At 44.0% G+C, this 26333-nt stretch overlaps 1 protein-coding gene across 1 annotated transcript in view; it reads left to right on the top strand.

Moving 5' to 3' along the window:
- Positions 1–26333, top strand: part of LOC137521242 (PRKCA-binding protein) — a 319567-nt gene that overhangs the window by 37914 nt on the left and 255320 nt on the right. Inside the window, exon 3 of the mRNA XM_068240229.1 lies at positions 22158–22269. Within this exon, the coding sequence (XP_068096330.1) occupies positions 22158–22269 (112 nt within the window). The remainder of the gene's footprint in view (positions 1–22157; positions 22270–26333) is intronic.

Raw genomic sequence — 26333 nt, 5'->3', positions numbered from 1 at the left:
GAAGCCGCTGCAGGAGACAGCACTCGGGTTAGTAAATCGGGGCTGGAGGAGACTGGGGGTCGGGGGGGGGGGGTGGGGGGCGAGGGGGGACACCTGGCTACCTATACATCTGGCTAAATAACTGGCTACCTATACATCTGGCTAAATAACTGGCTACCTATACATCTGGCTAAATAACTGGCTACCTATACATCTGGTAAAACATCTGGCTACCTATACATCTGGTAAAACATCTGGCTACCTATACTTCTGGCTAAATATCTGCCTACCTATACATTTGGTAAAATATCTGCCTACCTATACATTTGGTAAAATATCTGCCTACCTATACATCTGGCAAAACTATACACCTGGCTACATATCTGGGTCTTATATTCACCATTGGCATGCTGATCCCTCGTTGCGTACCTCTGATAGCTTCCTCGGTGCCTTCTTCCATGTCCCTTGGCAGATTTTGCTTCATGTCCCCTGGCGATCAGCGTTGATGACACCAGGGTCACACAGTGTCATCAACATCTCACAGTAAACACTTTTTTTTAGTTTAATTCAATACAATAACCTGTATTGAATTCAATATTTAAAAAAAAATGATTGCAAAAAAAAAAAAAAAAAGTTGACAATTATTGGAAATTAATTGAACCACTTTTTGCACGGAAATCCTGGGGAAATAGAACGCCAGGGAGGTTAAGCATTATAGGATAGCCGTGTTGTCAGGACAGGATATGACGTTTGGGAGAAAAGTTTTGCAGGCAGCAGTCCCACCCTGAGGTTAGTATAGATTACTTGCCTGTCTCTCCTTTTTTTCCAGCGTACACTGAGATGGATAGAGAAAGTCTAGTTTAGACTCACCGGTAATGATGTTTCTACCCATCTCAGTGTACGCGGTACCTCATCCCTCCCTCACTGCTGCTATTCTCCCTCTATGCACTCTATGTGGTGGATATAATCCTAGATAGTTCTGGGGTCAAGGGTTAGTTCTTGGTGGCCGGATTCTTATCTAGATACTGAGGGGTTAGGAGGGCGGAGGACTTTTAAGCTTCTTGTTTTGTGTTTCCACAGGAGGAGCCTGGAGTCTCTCCTTTTTCCAGCCTACACTGAGATGGGTAGAAACCTTATTACCGGTTAGTCTAAACTAGACTTTTCTCCATGTTCAGATTATGTCCTCTAGTCCTTTGAGAAGGCCTAGGGACAAAAAGCTCATCTGCCAAGCTTTTATATTGCCCTCTGATGTATTTATACATGTTAATTAGATCCCCTCTAAGACGTCTTTTCTCAAGACTAAATAAACCCAGTTTATCTAACCGTTCTTGGTGAGACCTTCCATCCCACGTATCAATTTTGTTGCTAGTCTCTGCACCTGCTCTAAAACGGCAATATTTTTCCTGTAATGTGGTGCCCAGAACTGAGTGAGAGGTGTGTGCTTCTGACCAGTTTCACCCGACATATATACTGGCTGCCGAATTTAAACTGACTCTCGTCTAATTTAAATGGCTAAGTGTTTGCATACTGCATTCGCCTACCAGATTATGCAGGATCTAAGGCTACCTCCCTGCCATTCCTGCAGGAGTTGGCCCACGCAAATTCTTGCATCTCAACAGTGGCGCCGCGTGTAGGCCTCCTTGCGCCCCCAAGAAAAGAGGGGCAGCGCAAACACCCCCACAAAGCAACCATTGCCCGGGAGCGCCGCAACTGCCTCTCGGGGGGGGGGGGGGGGGGGTAAGGAGAACACATGGACGGTGCACTCCCCAGATGCAGCCTACACCTAGGGAGAACCATCCATGTTGCCCCCCCAAAGGATAGATGCTCTACTATTGTGTAATTTGCTTAACCGTAGTGCACATGCGTATCTTCAGGTCCCCCGGCAGTAGTGTTGCGTGCTTTGTCTGCGCACCCCCCCCCCCCCCCCCACTTCACCCCATTTTTGGTGTGTTAGACTTGAGGCAGCCAGTATGTCAGGTGAAACTGGTCAGAGGCACACACCTTTCACTCTTCTGAAGTATGCTATCTTAAAATGTACCTGAGGTGACCTTTAATATGTCGAGATAAATGTGTATTTACAGCTGCAAACCTATTTCTAACCAGACTTCTTTTTTTTTTTTTTTGGTCAATTCCCATTCACTTTAACCAGCTGCCGCCCGCGTCACGCCAGTAGGCGTAGCCACGGCGGCAGCCCCAGGACCGCCTAACGCCGATTGGCGGAAGGTCCTGTTTAACAGAAATGCGGGCGAACGCGCGCGCATGCGCGCGCACATCGCCCGGCATGACTTGCGGCCCCCCTGTGTCTTCAGCCCGCCGGCCAATTATCAGCGCCGGCGGGCTGCGATCATTCAAACAGCCCAATCCTTTGCGTATAATACACGTTGTTATGTAAACAACGTGTATTATACTGGCTGCCTCCTCCTCTCCTGGTCACAGCGCGCCCGGACCACCAGGAGAGAGGACGGCAGCCCTGCTCAATTAGACCCGCACGTTTCCCTGCTCGATCCCCCACCCGATCGCCGCTGATCGGGTGGGGGATCCCACTACCCCCCTCACTGGCCCTGCCAAGGCGTCTGCCAAGGCGTCTGACTGAGGTCTGAGTGTCATCTGGTCGCCTGTCACAGCTCTGATCGAGGTCTGTGTGACATGTGAGTGGCATGTGAGTGACATCGTTGCCTGTGCACAGTTTTTTGACTTCTGATTGATTGATTGCGTTGTGATTATTGATCATCTGTGATTGCCCTGTGTTTTCAATTGCTGTATACATTGGTTGGCATCTGACAGCGGCACTGTGATTGATATCTGGTCGCCTGTCACAGCTCTGATCGAGGTCTGAGTGAGATCTATTGTCTGTGCACTGATTTGACATCTGATTGATTGATTAGTGATTGGTATTTGATCATCTGTGATTGCCTGAGATTTCAATTGTTGTTTACATTGGTTGGCATCTGACAGCGGCGCTGTGATTGATATCTGGTCGCCTGTCACAGCTCTGATCGAGGTCTGAGTGACATCTATTGTCTGTGCACTGATTTTTGACGATTGATTGATTGATTGATTAGTGATTGGTATTTGATCATCTGATTGCCTGAGATTTCAATTGCCGTTTACATTGGTTGGCATCTGACAGTGGCACTGTGATTGATATCTGGTCGCCTGTCACAGCTCTGATCGAGGTCTGAGTGAGATCTGAGTGACATCTATTGTCTGTGTACTGATTTTTGACATCTGATTGATTGATTAGTGATTGGTTTTTGATCATCTGTGATTTCCCTGTGATTCCAATTGCTGTTTACATTTGTTGTAATCTGACAGCGGCATTGTGATTGATATCTGGTCGCCTGTCACAGCTCTGATCGAGGTCTGAGTGACATCTATTGCCTGTGCACTGTTTTTTTGGCCAGTGAGTTAGCTAGGCCCCTTTTGTTAGGTAGTTAGCGCCCAGCCCACTACACCGCAATCACTATAAGTCGCTGATTAGCGTCATCACTGTCGCTAATCTGCATTGGTACTATATAGTATCTGTAAGTGATCAGTACTGATCACAGTCAGATCTATATAAGTACGTTAGGGTCACCTTAGAGTAGGCTCCACTAAAAACGCAGTGTTTGCCCGATCAGGTCTGATCGTTCTGCCGCACTTGCGTTCAGCCCTCCCCACCAAGTGAAAGAAATTTTTGTTTTCTGATCACTGCAAAAAAACACAATAGCTGCGACGCTATAAAGATCAGTTTTGATTTTTTTTTTTTAAATCAAAACTGAGCGATCGCAGCTCTTTACTTAACAAATACTCCCATTTGCTAGACAGGTGCATTTTTTTCTTGGGTGGTCTCAGAGGAATACCCCCTAAATTTAGCAGCCCAAAATGGCAAAAAAGATGTATTCCCTGCAAGAGGCCTACAGTATTATGGCCGAGTCGGGTGAGAGTGATTGGGACTTCTCATCCGATGAATCCGGCTCAGAATATGAACCTGTAGAGGACAGTGACTCTCTGACCGATAGTTCTGATGACGAGGTTGTGGTCCCTGCTAGCGCCAGGCGTTCCCGACCCCATGTCAGTGGACCACAGGTTGCGCAGGATCAACCTCAAGGCCAGCAGAGTGGTGCTAGCGCTGATCCAGATTTTGATGGTGAGGCATGCACCAACAGCGCAGCACATCCTGGACTTGAAGCCAGTACTTCCGTAGACCCTGGTGAAGTGGCGAGCACCAGCATGGCAGTTGAAACTGGTTCGGTGGTACGTGCAGTAAGACCCCAGTCGCAGCCACCAGAAACACGGGCCCGTAGTACCCCTAGGCTCCCAGAGGTGCTGGCAAACCCTCATTGGAAGTTCCCTAATTCCGCCGCACCCGTAGTGCCCCCTTTCACCGCCCAGTCTGGAGTCCAGGTGAAGACAGATCATCTAGGATCGGCCCTAGACGCTTTTCATCTGATCTTCACCGAGGATCTCTACGACTTAGTCGTGGCAGAGACCAACCGTAAGGCCACACAATTTATCACCGCCAATCCGAACAGCTCCCATGCCCAGCCTTTTCGGTGGAAACAGGTCACAGTTTTCGAATTTAAAATATTTTTGGGCCTTCTCCTTAACATGGGTCTAACTAAAAAAAATGTATTGCGGTCCTATTGGTCTACGCACCCAATACATCACATGCCCATGTACTCTGCTGCCATGTCCAGGTCACGTTTTGAGGACATCCTGCGCTTCCTGCACTTTAATGATGATACAACCTGTCATGAAAGAGGCCACGCTGACTATGACCGGCTCCACAAATTTCGGCCCCTCATAGACCACCTGTCATCCAAATTTGCAGATGCTTACACCCCTGAACAGAACATCTGTATAGACGAGTCCCTCGTACATTTTACCGGGCGCCTTGGCATTAAGCAGTACATCCCAACCAAGCGCGCCCGGTATGGGGTCAAGCTGTATAAGCTCTGTGAAAGGGCCACAGGCTATACATATCGCTTTAGGGTCTATGAGGGCAAAGACACAAAATTGGAGCCGGTCGGATGCCCTGACTACCTGGGGTGCAGTGGCAAGATTGTGTGGGACTTGGTGTCACCCTTATTCCACAAGGGGTACCATCTCTACGTGGACAACTACTACACAAGTGTGGCCCTCTATCAGCATTTGAAGATACTCGGAATTCCCTGCTGTGGCACCGTGCGGCCTAGTCGCCGGGGCTTCCCCCAATATCTCACTGCTACCCGACTTGCACGGGGGGAGAGGGCTGCCTTGTGTAATGACGACCTTCTTGCAGTGAAATGGAAGGACAAGAGGGACGTTTACCTTCTGTCGACCATTCACGGAGACACGACAGTCCAAATTCAGCGAGCAACTGAGGTTGTTGAGAAACCCCTCGCCGTCCACGACTATAATTTAAACATGGGAGGGGTGGACTTCAATGACCAGATGTTGGCTCCCTATTTAGTTTCCCGAAGGACCAGCCGCTGGTATAAGAAAGTGGCTATTTACTTGATTCAATTGGCAATGTACAACAGCTTTGTTCTCTACAGTAAGGCTGGGAGAACAGGATCCTTCCTTAAATTTCAGGAAGAGATCATTTCGGAACTCCTGTATCCAGGAGGGGCCGTGGCCAATCCCCCTAATGTAGTTAGCCGGCTACATGAAAGACACTATGCTTATGTCTTTCCGAGTACCCCAGGTCAACGCACCCCAAGAAAACATTGTCGTGTCTGTAAGAGGGATGGAATGAGGCGTGACACCACTTTTTATTGTCCCTACTGTCCTGACCAGCCTGCCCTATGCATAGGGGAGTGTTTTGAAAAGTTCCACGAACACATTCGCTATTGGAGTAGGGAACGTGAGACACAGTAGTAGTCTCTCAAGGCTCTTTCACACTGGAGCGATGTGTTGCAGCATATTGCCTAGCGAAAGTCCCACTTTGCGGTCCCCCCTTACGCCGGAAGTGGTTGACTTAAAGCTAGTGCATACCTACGCTACTGCGAGACTCCTGTGTGTGAAACCAGACATCTGCTTTTGAGAGACCCAAATACACAGGGCTGCCAGAAACCTCTCCTTTCACTTGGGACAAAGTGCATAGTGTACTTTGCTACATCTCTGTGCGATTTGCGCTTTGCACACTGTCCCATGGGGAAGGAGAAGTTTGTCCTCGGAAGGTAAGTTAAAAACAAACAAAAAAAAAAAACAGGTAAGCAAAAGTTCCAAATGTTATTGTTTGGTTAAAAAGGTTTAATAAAGTTTACGAATGTTAATGTTAATGAATTTCTTGCATTGCTGCTTGCTTGTTGTTTTTTTGTATGTTTTTTCTCTCTCTTTTTCCATCCTTTACCCTTCCAGGTGGACCGAGCAAACGACTGATCGACCAACCAGCTGCAGCACTGATGGTGCATCCTGACAGAAGCATTGCGCGTCTGTCAGATTACACACAAGTCGGTGCATGCAGCGCTGCAGGACGAGATTTCTCCTTCGCAGTAAGATACGTTTGTCAAGGCATATGAGCTGAGGGGTGGTGTTGGAGCTCCTATGCTTTGGCAAGCACTTTGTATCAAAACTGGCAAAGGTTTTTTTCATCCACATCGATCGATGTGAATGGATTAATCTGGTTTGCCAGGGCATAGGAGCAAAGTGGGTTTGGAAAATTTTGTGGGCGGTGCTCCTATGTCCTGGCAAACGCCATGCCCCCCTCTTTTTTCACATATTTCGGCAGATATTTTTTCATCCACATTGATCAATGCGAATGTGAGAATCTTTGCCGTTCATTTTTCCTTTTATGGAGAAAAAAATGCATCACCCGTATGCCCAATATAAGGAGTATAGCAGAAACTCCTAATACTGGCCATACATGTAATGATTGTGGAGACGCTAAAATGCCAGGACAGACCCCCACAAGTGACCCCATTTTAGAAAGAAGACGCCCCAAGGTATTTGCTGAGGGGCATGGTGAGTTCATAGAAGATTTTATTTTTTGTCATAAGTTAGCAGAAATGGATTTTTTTATTTTTTTTCCCACAAAGTGTCATTTTCCGCTAACTTATGACAAAAAATAAAATTTTATATGAACTCAGTATGCCCCTCGTGGAATACCTTGGGGTCTCTTCTTTCCAAAATGGGGTCATTTCTGGGGTGTTTTACTGTCCTGGAATTGTTTGGTGGGGGCCTAAATTGTGAGCACCCTTGTAAAGCCTAAAGGTGCTCATTGGACTTTGGGCAAGTTTGCGCAGCTAGCCTGCAAAAAAAGTGTCACATATGTGGTATTGCCATTCTCATGAGTAGTAGTATAATGTGTTTTGGGGTGTCTTTCCACACATACCCATGCTGGGTGGGAGAAATATCTCTGTAAATGACAATTTAGTGTAAAAAAATGGAAAAAAATTGTCATTTACAGAGATATTTCTCACACACAGGATTGGTTATGTGTGAAATACACCCCAAAACACATTATACTACTATTCCTGAGTACAGCGATACCACACGTGTGACACTTTTTTGCAGCCTAGCTGTGCAAAGGGGCCCAAAGTCCAATGAGTACCTTTAGAATTTCACAGGTCAATTTTAATTATTTGGTTTCCAGACTACTCCTCACAGTTTAGGGCCCCTAAAATGCCAAGGCAGTATAAGAACCCCACAAGTGACCCCATTTTGGAAAGAAGACACCCCAAGGTATTCCATGAGGGGTATGGTGAGTTCATAGAAGATTTTATTTTTTGTCACACGTTAGTGGAAAATGACACTTTGTGAGAAAAAAACCTAAAAAATCCATTTCCACTAACTTGTGTCAAAAAATAAAATATTCTATGAACTCATCATACCCCTCATGGAATACCTTGGGGTGTCTTCTTTCCAAAATGGGATCACTTGTGGGGTTCCTATACTTCTCTGGCATTTTAGGGGCCCAAAACCGTGAGGTGTAGTCTGGAAAACAAATGAGTAAAATTGACCTGTGAAATCCTAAAGGTACTCATTAGACTGTGGGCCCCTTTGCACAGCTAGGCTGCAAGAAGGTGTCACACATGTGGTATCCCCGTACTCAGGAGAAGTAGTATAATGTGTTTTGGGGTGTCTTTTCACACATACCCATGCTGGGTGGGAGAAATATCTCTGTAAATGACAACTTTTTCCATTTTTTTACACACAATTGTCCATTTACAGAGATATTTCTCCCACCCAGCATGGGTATGTGTAAAAATACACCGCAAAACACATTATACTACTTCTCCTGAGTATGGGGATACCACATGTGTGGCACTTTTTTGCACCCTAACTGCGCTAAGGGGCCCAAAGTCCAATGAGTACCTTTAGGATTTCACAGGTCATTTTGAGAAATTTGGTTTCAAGACTACTCCTCACGGTTTAGGGCCCCTAAAATGCCAGGACAGTATAGGAACCCCACAAATTACCCCATTTTAGGCAGAAGACACCCCAAGGTATTCAGTTAGGAGTATGGTGAGTTCATAGAAGATTTTATTTTTTTGTCACAAGTTAGCGGAAATTGATTTTTATTGTTTTTTTCACAAAGTGTCATTTTCCTCTAACTAGTGACAAAAAATAAAATCTTCTATGAACTCACCATACTCCTAACTGAATACCTTGGGGTGTCTTCTTTCTAAAATGTGGTCATTTGTGGGATTCCTATACTGTCCTGGCATTTTAGGGGCCCTAAACCGTGAGGAGTAGTCTTGAAACCAAATGTCTCAAAATGACCTGTGAAATCCTAAAGGTACTCATTGGACTTTGGGCCCCTTAGCGCAGTTAGGGTGCAAAAAAGTGCCACACATGTGGTATCGCCATACTCAGGAGAAGTAGTATAATGTGTTTTGCGGTGTATTTTTACATATACCCATGCTGGGTGGGAGAAATATCTCTGTAAATGGACAATTGTGTGTAAAAAAATCAAAATATTGTCATTTACAGAGATATTTCTCCCACCCAGCATAGGTATGTGTAAAAATACACCCCAAAACACATTATACTACTTCTCCCGAGTACAGCGATACCACATGTGTGGCACTTTTTTGCACCCTAACTGCGCTAAGGGGCCCAAAGTCCAATGAGTACCTTTAGGATTTCACAGGTCATGTTGAGACATTTGGTTTCAAGACTACTCCTCACGGTTTAGGGCGCCTAAAATGCCAGGGCAGTATAGGAACACCACAAATGACCCCATTGTAGAAAGAAGACACCCCAAGGTATTCCGTTAGGAGTATGGTGAGTTCATAGAAGCTTTTATTTTTTTGTCACAAGTTAGCGGAAATTGATTTTTATTGTTTTTTTCACAAAGTGTCATTTTCCTCTAACTAGTGACAAAAAATAAAATCTTCTATGAACTCACCATACTCCTAACGGAATACCTTGGGGTGTCTTCTTTCTATAATGGGGTCATTTGTGGTGTTCCTATACTGACCTGGCATTTTAGGGGTCCTAAACCGTGAGGAGTAGTCTTGAAACCAAATGTCTCAAAATGACCTGTGAAATCCTAAAGGTACTCATTGGACTTTGGGCCCCTTAGCGCAGTTAGGGTGCAAAAAAGTGCCACACATGTGGTATCGCTGTACTTGGGAGAAGTAGTATAATGTGTTTTGGGGTGTATTTTTACACATACCTATGCTGGGTGGGAGAAATATCTTTGTAAATGGACAGTTGTGTGTAAAAAAAATCTAAAAAATCTCATTTACAGAGATATTTCTCCCACCCAGCATGGGTATGTGTAAAAATACACCCCAAAACACATTATACTATTTCTCCTGAGTACGGCGATACCACATGTGTGACACTTTTTTGCAGCCTAGGTGCGCTAAGGGGCCCAAAGTCCTATGAGCACCTTTAGGCTTTACAGGGGTGCTTACAATTTAGCACCCCCAAAATGCCAGGACAGTAAACACACCCCACAAATGACCCCATTTTGGAAAGTAGACATCCCAAAGTATTCAGAGAGGGGCATGGTGAGTCTGTGGCAGGTTTCATTTTTTTTTTGTCACAAGTTAGCAGAAATGGAAACTTTTTATTATTTTTTTTGTCACAAAGTGTCATTTTCCACTAACTTGTGACAAAAAATAAAATCTTCTATGAACTCACCATGCCTCTTAGTGAATACTTTGGGATGTCTTCTTTCCAAAATGGGGTCATTTGGGGGGTATTTATACTATCCTGGAATTCTAGCCCCTCATGAAACATGACAGGGGGTCAGAAAAATCAGAGATGCTGGAAAATGGGAAAATTCACTTTTTGCACCATAGTTTGTAAACGCTATAACTTTTACCCAAACCAATAAATATAGGCTGAATGTTTTTTTTTTTAATCAAAAACATGTTTGTCCACATTTTTCGTGCTGCATGTATACAGAAATTTTACTTTATTTGAAAAATGTCAGCACAGAAAGTTAAAAAAATCATTTTTTTGACAAAATTCATGTCTTTTTTGATGAATATAATAAAAAGTACAAATCGCAGCAGCAATTAAATAGCACCAAAAGAAAGCTGTATTAGTGACAAGAAAAGGAGGTAAAATTTGTTTGGGTGGTAAGTTGTATAACCGAGCAATAAACAGTTATAACTGCAGTGGTCTGAATTGTAAAAAATGGCCTGGTCTTTAGGGGGGTTTAGCACTGCAGTCTTCAAGTGGTTAAGCATAAGAGAACACTGTGGGGTATCTAAAAAAAAAAACATTTCTAGGAGGATACATACGATGGTTTATCTCCGTTTTTATATTCAACTCAGGTTCACTTTAAGGTGGCAGTGATGATTTAATAATTAGTTGTGAGATGATGCAGGTTTCAACCTTATCCATATAAACTATATTAGCTCTCCTCTTATTATATTTTCCAAGTGTCTTATTACTTAGTTATAATGTATTATTACAACCCCCTGCATCCACTGTCCCTTTTATTTCCTGTGTTATGGAGATGTGATTACAACACTTATTTTCATTTATTGTATTTGTAAAACTCCAACATCTTACGCATCGTTGACCTGCTTACCTCTGGTTGGTAATACTTAGCACTTTATCAGATGCCATTTATATTACTTCCTATTCTAAACAACTCATTTACTTGTCTGTTGTTAAGTGCGTCTCACCCCTGTCCTCATTACTGAATGTTATAGGGGTACTGGGGGTGGAGGCGCCCAAAAAATAGGTAATGTCATGAAACAAAAATATGGTGGAGGGAGGGTGTCTTTGCCATTTAAGATGGAAGAACCCAAACCACAGGGTTAATGTAAAAAGATTAACTATTTTATTCAGCACGATTAAAAGGGCAACACGTTTCACGGGTCTCAGCTCGCTTCTTCATGTCAATACAAGTGCCTTTAAAATATGGCCACAAGCATGGACGCCAGAAATAAGGGATGGCACATGGAGGCTGAACCTGTTACATGAGGTACATGACATGATGGCTGCATTTGTTATACGAAGGTCCGACGTGATACAGTAGCTGCTCTTAATGTTAAGGGTTCTCAAAATGAATGTTTCTTCTTTTTACAGAAGTGCGATTATAGTTGAATTTGCATTTAGGGTCATTTTCTTTTGGCTGCTACCAGCTGCAACATTGCTATTGCGTGGATTTAGGGAGGGCGTCAACAATATTTAGTGACACTATAGGAGGCGCCCTTCAAGGTGATAGGTACTTGTATATGGTAAGAAGGAATTTTTCTTACCTGATAAGACTCCTCAGTTTGTAAGAGGTTGTAACAATTTGTTTTAAACTTGCATGGGACAACGCGTTTCGCAACCATAAGGTTGCTTCATCAGGTCAATTCAAGTGCTTAAAAAAAAGAGAAGCTAAAGGCTCATACACACATCAGACTATAGTCTTTTGAAAATGAAAGATCACAGACCACTCTTACCACCCTTCATGTAATATGAGAGCCATACTCTACACAGTCTATTCTATGGAGCTGAATTCCACATCAGAAAAAAATCTTTGCAAGATGCTGCACACACAGATGCTGTACAGACACAAAAGATCAGTATCTGCAAAAGATCTGTTCCTGCCAAAAATCCATTCCTGCAAATTGCAATGATAGTCTATGAGATCTGCAGATCATCATACACACATGATTTAACTGACATTCATCTGCAGATCAAGCAATCATCTGCAGATCTGAAAATCCATCCTGGTGGATCTGATCTGCAGATGAATGTCAGTTAAATCATGTGTGTATGGTGATCTGCAGATCTCATAGACTATCATTGCAATTTGCAGGAATGGATTTTTGGCAGGAACAGATCTTTTGCAGATACTGATCTTTTGTGTCTGTACAGCATCTGTGTGTGCAGCATCTTGCAAAATTTTTTCTGATGTGGAGTTCAGCTCCATAGAATAGACTGCGTAGAGTATGGCTCTCATACTACATGATGGGTGGTAAGATTGGTCTGTGATCTTTCATTTTCAAAAGACTATGGTCTGATGTGTGTATGGGGCCTAAGACTAAGCTCAGGCTGTAGTCCATATCAATTAGTTTTCAGGAGTTAGACCACATTGAGAGAGCATATAAAGAGAATAAAAGTAGCAACAAAGATATATTAAATAAAAAGCAGTATTAAATATACATAAAACAAGGGGTATAAACACAAAAGTGTGTGCACACTCATAAAAACAGACTATTAGCAGCCAGGGTTTGTACAACTGTTCTGTAACAGTGTGGACAGAAACAAAAAAACGGTCCCCTAGGGGTTAATCATTCAAGACAAGTGTATATCTATAGGGAGCAATGGCAAGCACAACTATTGGAACATTAAACCTGCCATATAGCCCATATGGCTATTCTAGTACAGAGAGGGAGAGTCCTATTTATAGATAGTCCATAGAGATGTTATAACATAGTAGTAGTAATTATTTAGCTTGGTAAACTTTTAGACACAGGATGCTTAGGTCTTAGAGACTTGTGGTCTCTAACCATATCACGGGTGGCGAGAGTTTAAAAAGATCACGGGTGGCAAGGGTTGGAGGCATTCAAGGTCTTGCCTTAACTGTGTAGTGTCTCAGCGTGGGCGCCATATTGGGTGCACGCCGCGCTGTGGTTTTTAATGGGTAGAGGACGGCGAGGAGGAAAAAAACATCACTTCCTGGGCAGGTTTAGGGTGGAGGAAGCTGCACTTAGCGGCCATCTTGGATGAGGCACTAGGTTAATAGTTCCTTCACGGTGGCCATGTTTTGTGTGGCACGCTCGTGGATTGTGAGCTGCTCTCGGCGGCCATTTTGGAAGGGGCACAAACTCTTTATATAGGCGGCCATCTTCCGTGTGGCAAGGATTGGTGAATAATTTAAATGGCGGCCATATTGGGAGGGGTAAAGTTAAAGGGGTCTGCTGCTAAAGAGATGAATCTTGTTCCGATGGCCCAGGGGAAATAGTAGGGTCAGGTGGGAGGGAGAAAGTGGTATAGGGCAGGGGATGGAGGCCAGTGACCTGTATGTATTGATGGGGAGAAACCGTAAGGGCAATTTTAAGGGGTCTAATGCTAAGGAAGGATGAATAGTGTTACAATGGCCCTAGGAGAGATAGCAGGGCCAGGTGGGAGGAGGATTGGGGTGCTGGGCATGGGCAAGGTCAGTGACCCGTATGTATTAGAGGAGAGACCTGAGGCCATTAGTGACCAAATTTCGATGTGCAACTGATCTGTTCCTTAATTTTAAAGATTTGCCCTGTTCTGGTCGACTGAAATTCTTTTTTTGCCGCCTTTGATTTTTTTTTTGGCAGCAAAGACTTCTTTTTTGCCGACACTGTTTCGCTCCTCTTTCATTTTCAGCGGTTTTCGTAGTACTTATGGCCTTCAGTTTTGATTTTACTTGGAGCTAAGTGATTCTTCAGTGTTTTGGCTCTCCTGAATACACACTTAGGTTTGTCACTGAGATCTTTTCTCAGGTACGGGTCATTCAGTAGTAGTGGCCAGTTTTTCTCCAGGATTTCTCTGACTGCAGCATGATTATTCGAGAATCGGGTGATGAACAATGTTTCAGAGGATCGGTCTGGCAGTATAGGATTTAGTTTTTTCTTCTTTAGAAGTGTCTGTCAGTTTTCCGTGCCTTGGATCTAGCCTCTCTAACTAGGGTTATTGGGAAATGTTTCTGCTTAAATTTATTTAGTATTTCTGCTTGCTTATCAGAGACTTCCGGGTCTGTGCAGTTCGTTCTTATACGTAAGAACTGGCCGTACGCTATGTTATTCCTCCAAGGCTTATGATGATTACTCCTGTAGTCAATATACAGTGGAGGAAATAATAATTTGACCCCTCACTGATTTTGTAAGTTTGTCCAATGACAAAGAAATGAAACGTCTCAGAACAGTATCATTTCAATGGTAGGTTTATTTTAACAGTGGCAGATAGCACATCAAAAGGAAAATCGAAAAAATAACCTTAAATAAAAGATAGCAACTGATTTGCATTTCATTGAGTGAAATAAGTTTTTGAACCCTCTAACAATAAAAGACTTAATACTTAGTGGAAAAACCCTTGTTTGCAAGCACAGAGCATGTGCTGCGTCCCGGCCTCCATCTCCCTCCCACACGCGGACTCAGTGATAGTCTTTGGACTCTGTGGACTCTCTGGACAAACTAGTACTCCAGCCTGACCCCATCAGCCACTCTTGGGACACGTAAGCCAGTCCCTCTGGGACATGAACTCTGCTCAGCATGCCTGCCTGATGCTATTCTCATATCTGCATCCCAGCTACACGGAGCAGGCCGCTCTGACACAGGGTTTATCCTGTGACACATGTGTTTATCCTTTGGCTGGACCAACATCTTTGCATGACTAGCGGCTGCGGCTAAGCAACCCCGCTGTATTTTGGCTTTGGCTTTTGCATGGAACTACGCTGTTGGTGAATCAGGCTGGTGCCAGACAGATTAACCATATCATTGCATGTTTACCTGACCTGTTTGTTGCAAGCCTGTGCAGGGCTGGATGGGTCACGCTTGCTGAACTGCTGATGCTATGTTTTTGCTACACTAACTCCACCTCGCATGGAACTAGAAGTGCATGGCTGCCAACTAACTGGATCATTACCCTACAGACTGATCGCACTGGATGTGCTGTTGATGTGCTTTTGTAGTGTCTGCAAAGCAGCGGATGTGATTTGTCAGAGGATTGACATCCAGTGTTTCTTCACAATAATGGTTCCATCTAAAATGATGGGCATGTTACCTTGTTTCCTATCAATCAGGATTTTGGGTGGTGAAACACTATCTTACTGATCAGACTCTATGTTGTTATACACTAGATAGCAGGGTCAGGTTAGCTAGCTGATTATCCTGGTGGGGAGGATGTTTGGGGGTGCGGGGCGGGCACATTTTTAAAATGTTATGGTCTTTTTTATGATATCTATATATTTGTATGAATAAAGTTTTTCTGATATAATACTCATTATCTGTGATTTGTGCTCAACCGGGTCATACCCACTTGCCCCCTCCTATCTCACTGTTTTTTGATGTAGGTTTATTTTAACAGTGGCAGATAGCACATCAAAAGGAAAATTGAAAAAAGTAACCTTAAATAAAAGATAGCAACTGATTTGCATTTCATTGAGTGAAATAAGTTTTTGAACCCCTACCAACCATTAAAAGTTCTGGCTCCCACAGAGTGGTTAGACACTTCTACTCAATTAGTCACCCTCATTAAGGACACCTGTCTTAACTAGTCACCTGTATAAAAGACACCTGTCCACAGAATCAATCAAGCAGACTCCAAACTCTCCAACATGGGAAAGACCAAAGAGCTGTCCAAGGATGTCAGAGACAAAATTGTAGACCTGCACAAGGCTGGAATGGGCTACAAAACCATTAGCAAGAAGCTGGGAGAGAAGGTGACAACTGTTGGTGCGATTGTTCGAAAATGGAAGGAGCACAAAATGACCATCAATCGACCTCGCTCTGGGCCTCCACACAAGATCTCACCTTGTGGGGTGTCAATGGTTCTGAGAAAGGTGAAAAAGCATCCTAGAACTACACGGGAGGAGTTAGTGAATGACCTCAAATTAGTAGGGACCACAGTCACCAAGAAAACCATTGGAAACACATTACACCGCAATGGATTAAAATCCTGCAGGGCTCGCAAGGTCCCCCTGCTCAAGAAGGCACATGTGCAGGCCCGTCTGAAGTTTGCCAATGAACACCTGAATGATTCTGTGAGTGACTGGGAGAAGGTGCTGTGGTCTGATGAGACCAACATAGAGCTCTTTGGCATTAACTCAACTCGCTGTGTTTGGAGGAAGAAAAATGCTGCCTATGACCCCCAAAACACCGTCCCCACTGTCAAGCATGGGGGTGGAAACATTTTGCTTTGGGGGTGTTTTTCTGCTAAGGGCACAGGACAACTTAATCGCATTAACGGGAAAATGGACGGAGCCATGTATCGTGAAATCCTGAACGACAACCTCCTTTCCTCTGCCAGGAAACTGAAAATGGGTCGTGGATGGGTGTTCCAGCACGACAATGACCCAAAACATACAGCAAAGGCAACAAAGGAGTGGCTCAAGAAGAAGCACATTAAGGTCATGGAGTGGCCTAGTCAGTCTCCGGACCTTAATCCAATAGAAAACCTATGGAGGGAGCTCAAGCTCAGTTGCACAGAGACAGCCTCGAAACCTTAGGGATTTAGAGATGACCTGCAAAGAGTGGACCAACATTCCTCCTAAAATGTGTGCAAACTTGGTCATCAATTACAAAAAACGTTTGACCTCTGTGCTTCCAAACAAGGGTTGTTCCACTAAGTATTACGTCTTTTATTGTTAGAGGGTTCAAAAACTTATTTCACTCAATGAAATGCAAATAAGTTGCTATCTTTTATTTAACCACTTCACCACTGAGGGGTTTTACCCCCTGAGCACCAGAGCACTTTTCACCTTTCAGCGCTCCTTCCATTCATTCGTCTATAACTTTATTATTACTTATCGCAATGAAATGAACTATATCTTGTTTTTTTCGCCACCAATTAGGCTTTCTTTAGGTGGGACATTATGCCAAGAATTATTTTTTTCTAAATGTGTTTTAATGGGAAAATAGGAAAAATGTGGGGAAAAAAATAATTATTTTTCAGTTTTCAGCCATTATAGTTTTTAAATAATGCATGCTACTGTAATTAAAACCCATGAAACGTATTTGCCCTTTTGTCCCGGTTATAAAACCATTTAAATTATGTCCCTATCACAATGTTTGGCGCCAATATTTTATTTGGAAATAAAGGTGCATTTTTTTCAGTTTTGCGTCCATCCCTAATTACAAGCCCATAGTTTATAAAGTAACAGTGTTATACCCCCTTGACATAAATATTTAAAAAGTTCAGTCCCTAAGGTAACTATTTATGTATTTTTTTTAATTGTAAATTTTTTTAAAAAAATTTTAATTACAAAAAAAAAAAAAATGGGGAGTGTGGGAGGTAATGAGTTAATTTTATGTGTAAAAGTCATTTATTTGTATGTGAAAAATGTGTAGGGTGTAGTTTACTATTTGGCCACAAGATGGCCACAGTAACTTTTTGTTTTAATGCGACCTCCAAGCTTCCTTCCGGAAGCTTGGAGGAAGAATAAGGAGGCTGGACACGTGAGTTTTTTCTCACAATGATCGCGCTGCCCATAGGAGAGCAGCTGATCATTGCGGGGCTTAGATCAACGAACGGGAATGGATTTTCCCGTTCATTGATCTCTGGGCGAGCGGGCGGCGGCGGTTTTACTAGCGGCGGGCGGCGTGTTTACGAGCGGGAGCGCGGGCAGCGTCGGGAACGCGGAAAGTACGTGTTTCTCCGTCCCTGGTTTTTAAAGGATGGAAAAAGGGGCGGAGAAATACGTACGCGCGGGGGTAAAGTGGTTAAGGTTATTTTTTCGATTTTCCTTTTGATGTGCTATCTGCCACTGTTAAAATAAACCTACCATTGAAATGATACTGTTCTGAGACTTCATTTCTTTGTCATTGGACAAACTTACAAAATCAGTGAGGGGTCAAATAATTATTTCCTCCACTGTATAAGTTTGCGTCGACTCTTTCAAAATGGTTCTTAGTCTTGATCTTGCCATCCTCTATATAGAGTACCACGTTGAGATAGTTGATTTCGTTGATGCTGGTATTCGATGTGAAGGAAATGCCCCAATTGTTATCGTTCATATTGGATGAAATTCTCGGTGGTCCCGGTATCGCCGTCCCACACGAAGATGAGATCATCGATGTAGCGACGGTAGTATATGATAATGCTGAAGAATGGATTGTCTGGGCTTATTAGGACACTCTCCAGTAATCCCATTGTCAAATTAGCGTAATTTGGAGCATAGTTTGCTCCCATCGCTGTTCCTCTTTTCTGTAGATATATGGTGTCCAGAAATCTGAAGAAGTTATGTGTAATGGAGAACTGTGTTGCTTTGAGGAGGAAGAGTTTCTGTTTGATTGGCATGTTGGGATCCAAACTCAAGTAATGCCAGACTGCTCTTAGGCCCACATAGTGATGTATATTTGAGTATAAGGAGGTTACGTCGAGGGTTAACCATCTGTAGTTGGATCGCCAGGTTATTTTCTCTAGTTCTGACGAGTTGCGTCGAATCTCTAAAATAGGAGGGTAGGCTGGTAACATGAGGTTTTAAATGCACGTCAATCAGCTCGGACAGATGTGATGAGGGAGTTTATGCCGACTATTATCGGTCGTCCAGGTGGATTCATGAATCTTCGGAAGGTGGTAAAAATGTGCCATGGTCGGATTCTTCATAGGCCTTGATTCATAAAGCATTACCTCATGCGGTACTGCTGAAAACAGCAGACTTTCCCGTCCGTTTAGCAAAGTGTTAATTCATAAAGGCTGTTACCTCATGAGAAGCTGACATTACCGACCAGGGAGATAAATTACCGACTTGGCTGTAGTTACCGCCAACACATGTCAGCAAATTCCAATTCATAAAGCCTTCAACAAGTGGTAAGCCTGGCGGTAGTTACCAACACCTGTTAACAAGTTACCAACAGCTCTGACAGCTCTGCTGAATGCAAAGTGCAGAGAGCCGAAGTCTGAGTCATCAGTGGAGAGAGCCAGAGAGCCGTCTGTGTGAGTCATTCCTGCAGGGCAAAGAGAGAATCGAGACACTGCTCTACTCTACTGCTCAATGGGCTGCGGTAATTTACCGACCTCCAAGGGCAGCTGGGGAAATCTTTATGAATTAGCACACCGACCGGGAACATACCGAGTGCGGTATTTTCCCCGACAAGATTTTTTTTTTTTTTTTTTGTATCGCACTGCTGTTTATGAATCGAGGCCATAATCGGATATTCTTTCTCATCCTTGTTAATGATACCTTCATCTCTTGCTGCTTCTACTAGGTTCTTCAGGATTTTTGAGTACTCAATTGTAGGTTCCTTGTCGAGTATAGAGTAGTATTCAGTGTCCTCTAGTATTCTCTCAGCCTCCTTTGATGTAATCGGTTTTGTCCATAATGACTATTCCGCCCCCTTTGTCGGCAGACCTAATCACTAATGTTGGGTTGTCCTTGAGTTGTTTCAATGCTTTCTCTTCGTTTTTCGTCAGATTGTGTCGACTTCCAGTGTTTTGTAGTTTTCCAAAATCTTCCATGACCTGCGTAAAGAAGCTTTCAACGAACAGCCCTCGATAGCTTGTCGGATAGAAATCAGATGTTCATTTCTTCTTCATTGACGAAGAGAATATCTTCCGCCGTGTCAGGATTTACGAAAATAGGTGAGGTTGTTACTCCTGTTGTTGGGATGATTTCTTAGGGCTTTTGTGGCAAAGTATCTTTTAAGTGTCAATTTTCTTGTGAATTTATTCAGATCTACAAAAAGCTCATATAGATTGGCTGTCTTGGATGAAAGATAAGCCTCTGCTCAGTAGGGATTCTTCTGTTCAATTTAGGCGGTAGCTGGAGAGATTAAAGACGGATTTTATTCTCTCTTGGTGAGTTTTTGGGTTGCCTTTTTCGTCTGTCCAGTTTTCTGTTTTTGTGGGATCTTCTATTCTTCCTTCCTCCCCCTGCTGCCTCTTTTTCGTAGATTTGTTCGCGTTCTAGGTTTAATCTTGGGGGGATCGCATGGATTTGTGCCTGATGACTCAGTGGGTTCATGATTAGGGGTCTTAGTAACGGCGTATTTCCTAGAATCGTAGGGAGTTCTAAAAAAGAACTGGAAGAGGTGCATACAGTAGTGTTGTATTCAGACCCACTGCTGGGTTCTTGAGTAGGTAAGACAAATTCTGTGATATGTTTAGTCCTAGGGCCTCGAGTTCCATGAGTCTGTCGTGATGGGATTGGGATCTTTGATGACTGTGGTGGTGTTGTGGTCATGACTTTTGGTTTCTCTGTTGGTTCTATTTACGGTCGGAGTTGGTTTCAATGGGGACTTCTCTGGGGGTTCTTCCTGACTTCTGTATATGCTGAGATCAAGGAGGTCCTCCATAGAGTTAGTAGTCACATCATTATGGGTTATTGCTAACGGCGTGCTGAAGATTTCAATCTCTTCAGATATCCTCCGTCTTTTGGCGGGTGTACCTTGGCCTCTGTTGGATGTAGGATTTTTGGCATATTTAACAGAAGATGTAGTTCCTTTCAATCTATCAATTGAGTTCCTGGGGTTCTGTTTCTGCTGGTTCCTATTGGATTGTGGGCTATGTTGTATTGCTCTCCTTCTGTTTCTCAATTCCTTCCCTTTGTCTCCCTTTTTTCTTTGTTATGAGGTTGTATCTGGGTGTTAAATTTTGGTCTGACAGAGGGTTCTGGTTTACACTTTGTGTGGGTTCTAGATCTACATTTTTCTGTAGTGGATTCTATGGTACTGGTAGTGTCAGTTTACAGGAGTTAGACCACATTGAGAGCATAGCGCCCAAGCTGTGACACTCCACACTTGAGGTAAGACCTTGAATGCCTCCAACCCTTGCCACCCATGATATTTTTAAACCCTCGCCACCCGTGATATGGTTAGAGACCACAAGTCTCCCGCTACCTAAGAGCATCCTGTGTCTAAAAGTTTACCAAGCTAAATAGGGTATTACTACTATGTTATAACATCTCTATGGACTCTATCTATGAATGTGACTCTCCCCTCTGTACTAGAATAGCCATGTAGACTATATGGCAGGTTTAATGTTCCAATAGTTGTGCTTACCATTGCTCCCTATAGATATACACTTGTCTTGAATGATTAACCCCTAGGGGACCGTTTTTTTGTTTTTGTTACAGAACTGTTATAAAAACAGACTTAGCAGCCAGGGTTTGTACGAGTGTGCACACACTTTTGTGTTTTTACCCCTTGTTTTATGTATATTTAATACTGCTTTTTATTATATCTTTGTTGCTACTTTTATTTTCTTTATATGCTCTCAATGTGGTCTAACTCCTGTAAACTAATTGATATGGACTACAGCCTGAGCGCCATCTTCTCTCTCTTTTTTAAGCACTTGAATTGACCTGATAAAGCAACCTTATGGTTGCGAAACGCGTTGTCCCATGCAGGTTAAAAATAGTTACACCCTCTTACAAACACAGGAGACTTGTATATGGTAAGAAGGAATTTTTCTTACCTGACAAGTACTTATCTATCACTTTGGAGGGCGCCTCCTATAGTGTCACTCAATACAGTTCACCCTACCTAGTAGGTTACTCACCACTATAACCCTGGGGCGGAGATTTTTTTGCTGGAGCAGCGACTGACAAGGCCGAGTGGAGACGGTACTTCTCTACAAGCGCAGCTAGTGGTTGTCATCATAAGCAACCCACTTTTGTGATTATATTGATTCACTGTACCATAGACCAAATATATTACGATAATACACGATATTGGGCTCCCAGCGTCCCTGTGTGTTTTTTTTTTTTTTTTGTTTTTTTTTATATATCTCTACTAGCCTGAATTCCTCCAACGGAGACGGACCATCCCAATCTGCCTCTGGTACACACGGACCAACCGGTGGCAGACCATTCCCAACAAGTACAGACAACAAAGAGAACAACATACAGGAACGTACAAGACAGGGTAAAATGGAGCTACTGGGAGACCAGTTCAAGATCTATAATTTTCGACCAAGAGAACACGATGCCCAAGAAGATACATCGAAGAACACAAGTAACCAAGGCCAAGCGCCACCTGATCTCATTCTTCACAGAACTCTAATAATTACAAAGTAGAACGAGGGAGCAGTATTTTATTGCTGTAGCTTTTGTATGTGCACATGTAGTAATTTATCATTGGTCATACTGACACTTTTTTTTTTTTTTTTTTTTCCTTTAGTGGAATTCCAACTGTCCCAGGGACAGTGACACTGAAGAAAGACTCACAGAACGTTATTGGGATTAGTATAGGAGGAGGAGCCCAACACTGTCCTTGTCTTTACATTGTGCAGGTGGGTTTTATTTTATGATATTGTTTTCAATGTTAATTTCCACGTGGTGTCTTATCCATGGCACTGCTGCATTCAGTGTATCCATTGTGCTAGCAAAACATTTTCTCATAAATTCTCATGTTTATACACAGTACCTATGATCTCTATCGTGCATTAAGCTGATTATATATGTTTAAAAAATATTCTGCAAATTTTGTGTGAATTTCAAGACTTTCTGTTTTGAATTACTGTAGTTATTCTTTAACCAGCACTAGATTTTTTTTTTTTTTTAAGCATGTAGCTAGCCTAGCGCTAGCTACATGCTTCCCCCCCCCCCCTCCCTGCGATGTCCCCCCATATGCGCCGATCGCCGCCGGCGCATATACCCATCTGGAAATCCCGTTCTGAGAGCTTCCCCCGTCGCCATGGCGATGTGCATGATGACGTCAGAGGGAGTCCCGATCCACCCCTCAGCGCTGATTGGCCAGGCAGCGCACGGGTCTCCGGGGGGGCATCCTCTGATGCGGAGTGGCGGCAATCGTAAGTGACGCAGCTAGCAAAGTGCTAGCTGCGTGTATAAAAAAAATTATGCTAATCGGCCCAGTAGGGCCTGAGGAATCCTCCTCGGCAGGTTACCCCGAGCTAAGCTCGGGATAACTGGCAAGGAGGTTAAAGAAAAGGTGATTACTGAGGATCTGAGAGGAATCTGGATGCGGTGGTGATTGCAGAGGTTATCTGACTAAGCGTTTGAGACCTTATAATTTGGGTATGACCTAGATCCGGTAAGCCTGCACTTTAATGGGTGTTTGGTGATGGCAACAATGGAGAAGAATGTCCTGTAGCGCTGAGGTGTATTGAACAGTTTGCCAGCAGGAGTCTTTCTGAGGACTTTTAACCTCTTGGCTGCTAACGGGACTTATTGTATCTCTGGCGCAGATATAAAAATATACAAGTGGAGAAATGTTTTGACTTCACTCATTTCTTTCTGACATGTCAATTGTTTAGCAAAGCAATGTAATATCTAGCGAATATGCTTAAAGCTTAAACAATACGTCTACTGTAATAACCAATTTAAAACTTGGGCTCAAATGACAGTTTCGCCTTCCTCGGCCCGCACGGTTTAGATACTTTCAGCTCAGGCATGCCACTTCTGCTCAGTTTGGGGGTTTGACAGTTGAACTAGTCCCGGGTGTTGTAGAAAGCTGGCTCTTACATAAAGAGACAGGATGCCTCATATCTAGATATTATTCCAACCTTATTGACTATAAATACAGTGCTTCCCATAATTATTCATACCCCTGGCAAATTTTTAATTGGTTACTTTTATTCAACCAGCAAGTAATTTTTTGACGGGAAATGACATAGGTGTTTCCCAAAAGATAAGACTATGTACAAGAGGCATTATTGTGGGGGAAATAATTAGCTTTAATTTACATTTGAGCAAAAAGTGTCCAGTCCAAAATGGTCCATACCCTTCTCAGTGGCGTACCTAGGGCATTTGACACCCGGTGCTGGGTATTAAAAAGACACCCCCCCCCATAAAAACAAAACAAAAAACAGCAAATGTGGCATGCTAAACGTGACACGGAGGGTAATGCCAGGTGTAGGCTCGCTCCCCCCCCCCCCCCCCGAAAGTTGTCCTTAGTATAGTATAGTGGCACCAGTATAGCTAACAAAAAATGGGTGCGGTTATAACATGCGGCGCGCATTGCGCGCCGCGGCGAAAAATGGGCGTGGCCATGACCGGATGAGGGCAGAGCTAACTAATTTAAAGTGAACCCGGGATAAGAGTGATATGGAGGCTGCCATATTCATTTCCTTTTAAACAATAGGCAGCCCTGCTGATCTATTTGGCTGCAGTAGTGAACTGAATTACACCAGAAACAATCATGCAGCTAATCTTGTCAGTTCTGACAATATTGTCAGAAACCCCTGACCTGCTGCATGCTTATTCAGGGTCTATGGTTGAAAGAATTAGATGCAGAGGACCAGCACAGCAGCCAGGCAGCTGGTATTGCTTAAAAGGAGATAAATATTGCAGCCCAATATTATTCTCACCTCAGGTTCCCCTTAAAAGTGCAACACAAAGACAGTGGGCCTTTCCCCAGAAAATTCACATAATTATTCAGGTTTTCTCAAGAAAATACACGTAATGTGAACAGATTTGACCAGAAAATAGTTCAATCATGTCGGCAGATTTGCCCAAAAAACACGTTCAATCATGTCGGCAGATTTGCCCAAAAAACACGTTCAATCATGTCGGCAGATTTGCCCAGAAAATACATGCAATCATGTCGGCAGATTTGCCCAGAAAATACATGCAATCATGTCGCCAGATTTGCCCAGAAAATACATGCAATCATGTCGCCAGATTTGCCCAGAAAATACATGCAATCATGTCGGCAGATTTGCCCAGAAAATACATGCAATCATGTCGGCAGATTTGCCCAGAAAATACATGCAATCATGTCGGCAGATTAGCCCAGAAAATACATGCAATCATGTCGGCAGATTAGCCCAGAAAATACATGCAATCATGTCGGCAGATTAGCCCAGAAAATACATGCAATCATGTCGGCAGATTAGCCCAGAAAATACATGCAATCATGTCGGCAGATTAGCCCAGAAAATACATGCAATCATGTCGGCAGATTAGCCCAGAAAATACATGCAATCATGTCGGCAGATTAGCCCAGAAAATACATGCAATCATGTCGGCAGATTTGCCCAGAAAATACATGCAATCATGTCGGCAGATTTGCCCAGAAAATACATGCAATCATGTCGGCAGATTTGCCCAGAAAATACATGCAATCATGTCGGCAGATTTGCCCAGAAAATACATGCAATCATGTCGCCAGATTTGCCCAGAAAATACATGCAATCATGTCGGCAGATTAGCCCAGAAAATACATGCAATCATGTCGGCAGATTTGCCCAGAAAATACATGCAATCATGTCGGCAGATTTGCCCAGAAAATATATGCAATCATGTGGCCAACCTGGCCAGAAAACACTTCAATCATGTAGCAGACCTGGCCAGAACAGTCGATACACCTGCTAATATAAATTAAATAAAAATTTACTCACCTGAAGCAGCAGCAGACCTCCTGTCCCGGCCTCCGTCCGGCGCGCAGCTCTCACGATCCTCTGCAGCCAGCCAGCAACTGAAACTCCCGCGCTGAGAGCAGGGCTACGGGAAAATGGCGCTCGAAGCCCTGCATTGCAGACTCGGTCTCCAGAGCAGGGCTTCGGACGCCATTTTACTGTAGCCCTGCTCTGCCGCTGTTGGAGCTGCGGGCTGCTGCTGTCAGTGAACTGACACACAGCGTCTATTAGACGCCGAAAATCAGTTCACGCTGGGGGTGCTTGGACAATATTAGGGGGTGCTTCAGCACCCAAACCACCCCCCTGGCACCGCCACTGCCCCAGTATAGCTAGTATAGTTGCCCCAGTATAGCATAGTGGCCCCAGTATAGTTTAGTGTAGCATAGTGGCCCCAGTGTAGCATAGGTGCCCCCAGTGGAGCATAGGTGCCCCCAGTGGAGCATAGGTGCCCCCAGTGGAGCATAGGTGCCCCCAGTGGAGCATAGGTGCCCCCAGTGGAGCATAGGTGCCCCCAGTGGAGCATAGGTGCCCCCAGTGGAGCATAGGTGCCCCCAGTGGAGCATAGGTGCCCCCAGTGGAGCATAGGTGGCCCCAGTGGAGCATAGTGGCCCCCAGTTTAGCATGGTGCCCCCAGTGTAGCATAGTGGCCCCCAGTGTAGCATAGTGGCCCCCAGTGTAGCATAGTGGCCGCCAGTGTAGCATAGTGGCCGCCAGTGTAGCATAGTGGCCGCCAGTGTAGCATAGGTGCCCCCAGTGTAGCATAGGGGCCCCCAGTGTAGCATAGGGGCCCCCGGTATGAGGGAAGCTTGGAAGGTGGGGTGGCGGGGTCCCCTCCTTCCGGCGCTTCCCCCTCCTAATTAGCAGTAGCCAGCAGCTTAGCGAAGCGGGCGGGGAGGACTTACTCACCTGCTCCAGGCGATGGCGCATAACGTTATCCTCACGTGACGCTGGTCTCTCTGTCGCTCACTGTGCTTCCG

This window comes from Hyperolius riggenbachi, chromosome 6, assembly GCF_040937935.1.
Source record: "Hyperolius riggenbachi isolate aHypRig1 chromosome 6, aHypRig1.pri, whole genome shotgun sequence".
NCBI classification, from domain to species: domain Eukaryota; kingdom Metazoa; phylum Chordata; class Amphibia; order Anura; family Hyperoliidae; genus Hyperolius; species Hyperolius riggenbachi.
The sequence above is the reverse complement of the archived record's forward strand: the minus strand, read 5'-3'. Positions and strand labels throughout refer to the sequence as shown.